This window comes from Diabrotica virgifera, chromosome 3 (genome assembly GCF_917563875.1).
Source record: "Diabrotica virgifera virgifera chromosome 3, PGI_DIABVI_V3a".
NCBI classification, from domain to species: domain Eukaryota; kingdom Metazoa; phylum Arthropoda; class Insecta; order Coleoptera; family Chrysomelidae; genus Diabrotica; species Diabrotica virgifera.
In genome coordinates, this window is record NC_065445.1 from 109,886,822 (window position 1) to 109,894,765 (window position 7,944).

The 7,944-nt window shown below is 34.4% G+C and overlaps 1 protein-coding gene across 1 annotated transcript; it reads left to right on the top strand.

Moving 5' to 3' along the window:
* Positions 1–4,252: 4,252 nt before the first annotated feature.
* On the top strand, positions 4,253–5,625 carry LOC126882550 (52 kDa repressor of the inhibitor of the protein kinase-like). Its single transcript, XM_050647519.1, has 2 exons — positions 4,253–5,292; positions 5,392–5,625. The coding sequence occupies exons 1-2, from the start codon at positions 4,253–4,255 to the stop codon at positions 5,567–5,569; spliced, it is 1,218 nt and encodes a 405-aa protein (XP_050503476.1). The 3' UTR covers positions 5,570–5,625.
* The last annotated feature ends 2,319 nt before the right edge of the window (positions 5,626–7,944 follow it).

Sequence of the window (7,944 nt, forward strand, 5' to 3'; positions counted from 1 at the left end):
TGGAAAATATCTAATATGTCATGGTAATTCAAAAGGTGGACAAGGTGGGATGGGCTTCATAATAAGTGAAAGATACAAACATGCGGTAAAAAGCTTTACTAATATAAACGAAAGGATAGCTATTCTGAAAATGAAAGGCAAGTTCTTTGATATTAATTTCATTAATGTGCACGCACCTACAGAGGACAAAGAAGCAGAAGAAAAAGAAAATTTCTATGCCAGATTAGACCAAGAAGTGTCAAATATAAACAATTATAGCGTTAAAATACTTTTAGGAGATTTAAACGCAAAAATAGGAAGAGAGGAATTATATCAGGGAACAATAGGTGCACATAGCCTGCACGAAATAAGTAATGACAACGGGCAAAGAATCATAGATTTTGCAACAGACAAAAAAATGGTGATAAGCAGTACAAAATTTCCACATAAAAATATCCACAAAGAAACATGGGTTTCTCCTGATATGAAAACAAGAAACCAGATCGACCACGTCTTAATAGGAGCAAGACATGCTTCAGACATTTCAGATGTGAGAAGTCATAGAGGGGCAAACAGCAGCTCCGATCACCACCTTGTGATAATTAAATATAAACAAAAAATTACCGCCAAAGAAACAGAAGAAGGTGAAAAAAAGATCAAATACGCCTCAGATATATTGGCCTCTAATGAGGAAAACAGAGCAAGATATGAAACGAAAATAGAGAACATAATTGAACAGTATGATCAAGTAAATGAAAATCAGGTCAGAAATATCGAAGATAAATGGAGGGTCTTAAAAGAAGCAGTGATAACAGCTGCAAAAGAAGTAGTGGGGGAAAGCAAAGAACCTAGCCAAAAAAGATGGTATGACAAAGACTGCCAGAGACTAATGGAACAAAAAAACCAAGCTAGGCTTAAAATGCTGAACAACAGTACGGAAGAAACCAAAGAGGAATATACTACAAGAAGACGACAATTAAAAAAACATCTAAGATTTAAAAAGAGGAAACACAATAAAGATAAGATTGAAAGGCTAGAAGAATATGAACAAAAACGTGAAATAAAACTATTTTATAAGGAAATAAATCTTGAAAAAAAAGGTTTCCAACCAAGAACAAAATTATGCAAAGATAAAAATGGGGACTTAATAGCAGACGAAAAAGGAGTGCTAAAACGGTGGAGAGAACATTTTAATGAACTGTTGAATAAACCAAATCAACGTTACGAAACAGAAGAGCTAAGATTAGTAGGAGAGATTGAAGTAGACCAATATGCACCAACAGAAGCAGAAATAAAAGAGGTAATAAAAAAAATGAAAAATAACAAAGCCCCAGGATGCGACACAATAACTGTAGAAATGTTAAAATATGGAGGACATAGAATACAGAGTGAAATATCAAAGTTAATACTAGAAATATGGACCACAGAAATAATGCCGGAACAATGGAAAATTGCAGTGATATGCCCTATACATAAGAAGGGAGATAAGTTAGATTGCAATAATCACCGAGGAATATCACTACTAAATGTTGGATACAAAATATTTAGCAAAATATTGGAATTAAGACTAAATAATATAATGGAACAAACAACAGGGGATTATCAAGGAGGTTTCAGGAAAGGCAGGTCAACTATAGACCAAATATTTACAGTAAGGCAAACGCTGGAAAAATTCTACGAGCGGAATACCGAACTACATCATCTATTTGTAGATTTCAAACAAGCGTATGACTCAATAATTAGAAAGGAATTATATAGCGCAATGCAAGAGTTAAATGTACCAAAAAAACTAATCAGATTAGTAAAACTATGCCTAACCAACACCAAAGCAAAAGTAAGGATCCAAAATCAACTGTCCGATGAATTCAACATTAATGAAGGTCTAACACAAGGGGATGCACTGTCAACAACACTTTTTAATCTTGCGTTGGAACAAGTAATCAGGAAAACTCCTATAGATAGGGATGGTACAATATTTACAAAGCTCAATCAGATCGTTGCCTACGCAGATGATATAGGCATAATCAGCTGGACATTAAAAGACCTAGAAAAAATTTATACATATTTTAAAGAAGCGGCACAGACTATGGGTCTAGAAGTTAATGTCTCAAAGACAAAGTACATGATAACAACTCGGGAAAAAGTACAAACGAAAGGCAACATATCTCTGAGCGGGCAAATATTTGAAAGAGTGGACCGTTTCAAATATTTAGGATCAACAATAACCAAGGGCGCCCCCAGGGAGGGGCCAGGTGGGGCCATCGCCCCCCCTGAGAATTTGGCGAAAGCGTGTAAAAAATATTTAGCTCTCTCTTACTTTATATTATAAAATAAAATCCATATTAATCATAATCGCTCACGAGATATGCCAGTTTAAATATATTTTTTCTCAATCCCTTATCCCTTCTGAGTGAGACGCATATGTTTGGATGGAACCGCATCGTTTTCGGTGCGCATGCCGCATGCACTGATGATGTCCGGTCTAGGCTTATCCAGTTGAGAAATGAAATAGGTGGGCTGAACAGCCGATCTGATACGTCTAGTAGTACGGTAGTGCTCACAATTTATATATTGTTATTCATAGAACTTATATTAACGTGTTAAAAGTGTTTTTTGTGCAACGTGTAAGTATTATATAATATACTTTATTTCTCACTTGACCTTAAATAAAATAGGCTTATTTTTACGAGGTAGTTATCTATTGCGTGTAAAGGTAAAAAATACTTTTTTATGAATTAAAATATCATCATTTGCGTCTATGAAGTACAATTACAATATTTATTTCAAAAATTGTGCTTGAAGTAATAACATTTTTTATAAGTACCCTTCCTACTTTAAGAAAATAAGTTATTCCTGTATCGCAGTTGAGATATTCAACTGTGCAAGGTAGGTATTTTAATCTACAAATTTTAATTAACTTAGATGAATTTTTTACTTCTCTAAAAGGTTTTAAAAATATTTTTCAATGCAACTAAATTATCCATTTGGTCTTATTCTGTCCATTTATCGGCCTACTCCACGGTTAAATGCGTTAATTTATTTGACACCTCACACTTAGCTGATTGAATGCATCAATTTAATTAGCCTACTGTATTTGTAGAAAAATGGACATAAGGAAGTTCTTTAACAAGCCAAACAAGCGGCTGAAAATTGATGATGGATCTGACATACCGAACAGTACCGAAAATAGTAGTATAGTATGCAGTCAAAATGATTTAGCTGTAGCAGGGCCATCTAGCTTGGAGTCAGCTGTATCCGCCTCTCAAAGAGAAACTAACGTTGTAACGGCCACCGCATCGGATAATTTTGCGATTGTTGAAGACAGTTTAAATTTGGATGTTGGGAACTACCTTGATACTAATAAAATTTGTAGCTTGAACGATCGCTTGAAATTTACTTTGTTAACAAACCCATGGAAGCCAGATAAATGTTACAATTTCAAGTATGATATTGACGATGGCAAACGACCATTTATCCATGAATGGTTAAATACGTACCCCTGGTTAGCTTATTCAAAAGAAGTTAAAGGTGGCTATGCAAGTTGTGTGTACTGTTTAGGCCCCGCGTAACCCATGGTAGTTATCAAAGCGGCTTTATAAATCGCCCATTCACCAATTTCAGAAAGTTTCATGAAAATGCAAAATCGCATATGAACTCTGAATGGCACAGACAAGCATCTGAAAACTCAAGTAACTTTATATCTGTCATGAAAAATGAAAAGAAAAATGTTGAATGTCTTGCAAATTATGGTTTGGCCAAGCAAATTGAATAGAACAGAGCGAAACTAAAATCCATTGTTTCTTCAATTTTGTTTAGTGCACTACATGACTTACCATTAAGAGGTCATACCAATGAGGATGCTGTGTTCAATAACCTTTTACATTTTAGGAAAGAAGCTGGTGATTCTGTTTTAGAAGACCATCTGAAAAATGCGCCGAAAAATGCAAATTACATTTCCCATAGGACACAAAATGAGATCATTGATTTATGTGCAACGGTTTTAAGAGACGAGTTAGTTACAAAAATCAATGATAATGAAATATTTTCCATTTTAGCAGACGAAACAATGGACACTACTGGTACAGAGCAACTCTCTCTGGGCGTGAGATAATTTGATAAAAGTGAAAATTGCATCAGAGAAGACTTCCTTGGTTTCACCCCATTAAAAAGTTTAGATGCTGAACATATAGCAAATGCTATTACTTTAACATTAACAAATTGGGGCTTGAACTTGGAAAATGCAGTTGGCCAAGGATATGATGGTTGTAGTACAATGGCTGGGGAAATAACTGGAGTACATAAAAGAATAACTGAGAAATACCCAAATGCTCTATATTTTCATTGCGCCAGTCATCGGCTAAATTTAGTAGTCAATGATTTAAATGACATACCACAAATCAGAAATACAACTGGCACAGTTAAAGAAGTTATAACATTTTTTCGGCAGAATGGCCAAAGAAGGGCAATAGTGGGAACTCTTCAAAAACTATGTGAAACCAGATGGACCGAAAAATATAAAGCAATTCGAAAGTTTAGTGAGCAGTTTGTTAGCATCGCTGAAGCACTTCAGACTCTATCGACTGAAGGTAACCGTGACACAAGCCAGAAAGCTTTCCAGCTTCATTGCGCAGTTACAAATACAGCATTTGTGATATGTCTACATGTGATTGCCAAATACTCTGCCAAGTTAGAAATCGTTACGCAAATGTTACAAGGTGTCAGTGTAGATATTTTGAAGATATCAAAACACATTCAGAAGGTTACTGAGCTATTCAGTTCAGACCGACAAAATGGAGAAAAAGAGTTTGATAACATTATGGCAAATGTTGAAACAACAGCAAACAAGCTTGGAATCGAGCTCAAATGTCCTCGTGTTGCTGCGAGACAGGTTCACAGACCAAATCACTCTACCCAGACTATCAACGAATACTATAGAAAGTCCATTTTCTTGCCTTATTTGGATTCTTTGATTCAATCGTTGAAAGATAGGTTTTCAGATAGAAACAAACCATCATTTGAAATTTTCAATCTGCACCCTAAAATTATGAAAGATCTTTCTAAGGAAGATTTTGAAAAGTCTATTAACAATATAAACAGCACGTATTGTGAATTGTTAGACAACTTTAAGGAGCAATCAATTCTGTGGTTCGACCTTTGGAAAAACACGGAGATAGATGCCAAAGCCTTGGAAAAACTGAACTTAATAGAGGTTCTTGAGCATGAGCATGCCTGCTTTTTGCCGTCAGTAGCAAAAGCCATCCAAATAGCTCTTTGTCTGCCACCAACAACTTGCACCATCGAGCGATCATTCAGGTAACTAACTATAATTTTATTACGTTATATTCTTATCCATGTGTTTCAGTTCTTCTAAAACTTACATTACAATATAACAACCTCGATACTTTTTTACAGCACTCTCAAACGTGTGAAGACCTGGATAAGGAATACGATGTCGAACAATCGTCTAAGTGGGCTATGCCTGTTATCTGTACACAGAAGAAAAATAAAAGAAAATAAAGAAAACTTCATGCAGAAAGTAATTGATTTATTTGCGATGGACACCAGAAGAATTCAATTATTATTTAAGTAACATTTTACTGACACTAACCGTGTTGCGTTTTAAACAGCAAAACAATTTTTCTTGTATTTTTTGTTTCAATACCCTTTGCCCCCCCTGAGGAAATATCCTGTGGGCGCCCTTGACAATAACAGAAGGAAATAAAAACAGTGATGAGGTAACAGCAAGAATTTCGCTTGGAAACAAATGCTTCTACAGCCTACAAAATATCATAAAGTCAAAATCAGTATCGATTAATTCAAAAGTAAAAATATACACAACAATAATGAGACCTGTAGTAATGTATGCATCAGAAACATGGGCCTTGACTAGTGAACAAGAGTAACAACTTCTTAGATGGGAAAGAAAAATCTTAAGGAAAATATATGGACCTATACAGGAGAATGGAGAATGGCGTATAAGAATGAACCACGAAATAAACAGAGTGTTTAACAGACCTACTATCACAAAAGAAATACGAAGTAAACGACTGAGTTGGTTAGGACACGTAGAAAGGATGGATGATAAGAGAAATACAAAAAAAGTACTTAGAAAAGAATTAAATGGGAAAAGACCGAGAGGTAGGCCTAGAAAGAGATGGATTGATGGTATTATCCAGGATTTGAAAGACCTAGGAATACGAGAATGGGAAAAACAAGCAAAGGAAAGAAAAACATGGGCAGCTATAGTCAAACAAGCAAAGCACACATAACGCCGAAAAGACCTCCTCAAAAAAAGAAACAAGAAAGTAATATTTTAGATAAATATCGTTTAGAACTTTTGAGGAGTTATGCGTGTGGCTGGCCTCCACACCATGTAAAACTTTAGAGCCTAGAAACCCCAACGGGCGACCATGGCCCTCCATGGGCTGTCAGCGGTCACCGATGATGATGAATGGCATTTTTTGGTTAAATTTAGAAGCTTTTGATGCTCTCTATTTTTATGTCTATAATAATCACGCAACTCTGGAAATGCCCTAGATAATGCATGCAAATTTTTCAATTGATAACTTGATTGTCTTACCTCATTATTAACCCATTTATTACTTTTTAATTTGGACTTTTTATTATATAAGGAAAATTTATGTTAAAATGATACATAAAAATATTAAAAAAGGTATTAAAAGCAATAATATTTGTATCTAGGATACCATATATTTGATTCCAGTCGTCATTCGAGGTGTCATTTATAAATTTGTTTATAGTAATGTCATCAAAATCAAACTCAATCAGTACAGTTCGATGGTCGGACACAGTATTGTCGTTTACACAAGTAACAGAAGAGTTTGAAAAATTAACAAAGACATTATCAATCGTCGTAATGCTGGTATCCGTGACCATAGTGGGCCATTTTACGAGATTAAAATTTAGATTAAAAGAAGAAAGGACATTTTGTAGTTTGATAACATCATAATTTAAATATCTTGTATCAACATTAAAATCACCGCATACAATAAAATAGGTATTAGATTTAAAAACGAAATTTAAAACCGACTCAAGATTTTCTAAAAAAGTATTAATATTGCCAGAGGGGGATCTACAACAGTTTAATATTATAACTATGTTATTTAATCTGTCTTTATATGAAATGCAACAAAATTCTGAATGTTTATTAAGGTGAAACAGAAGCGATCAACAGGTAGCGAAAACGCGTTCCAAGATTGCGGCTGTAATTTTGAATATTTTTTCGAGATATTTGGCACACGTATTCGTAATATAATAAATAATGGCGGTACAGAGCCCAATTTGAAAAATATATTAATATGTGGAAATTACTCTGTAATTAAATACAATATTAAAAAAACGAGCCTGTACCGCCATTAAGAAGAACAAAAAAATATACTTTCTTCAAATAAACTTTTTTATCCGATGCCTAGATTTTGTGTCATTTTGGAACTACTAAAATTTTTTATTTCATTAGTAGTTCCAAAATGACACAAAATCTAGGCATCGGATAAAAAGTTTATTTGAAGAAAGTGTATTTTTTTGTTCTTCTTAATGGCGGTACAGGCTCGTTTTTTTAATATTGTATTTAATTACAGAGTAATTTCCACATATTAATATATTTTTCAAATTGGGCTCTGTACCGCCATTCTTTATTATATTACGAATACGTGTGCCAAATATCTCGAAAAAATATTTAAAATTACAGCCGCAATCTTGGAACGCGTTTTTGCTACCTGTTGATCGCTACTGTTTCCTCTTAACACAAACTTAACACATTTATAATCTACATATTGAACTTTCAGTTCGGGTCGATGTGACGATATTTGGTAGGTACATGAATGAATAATATTGATCGCGTGAATTAGGAATTACCTTTATTAATATGAAATGGGCGTATAAGGAGAGAACATCTCACTCAACTCGCCAGGGGGAAAGACATGTAAGGAATTACGATCACCGCTC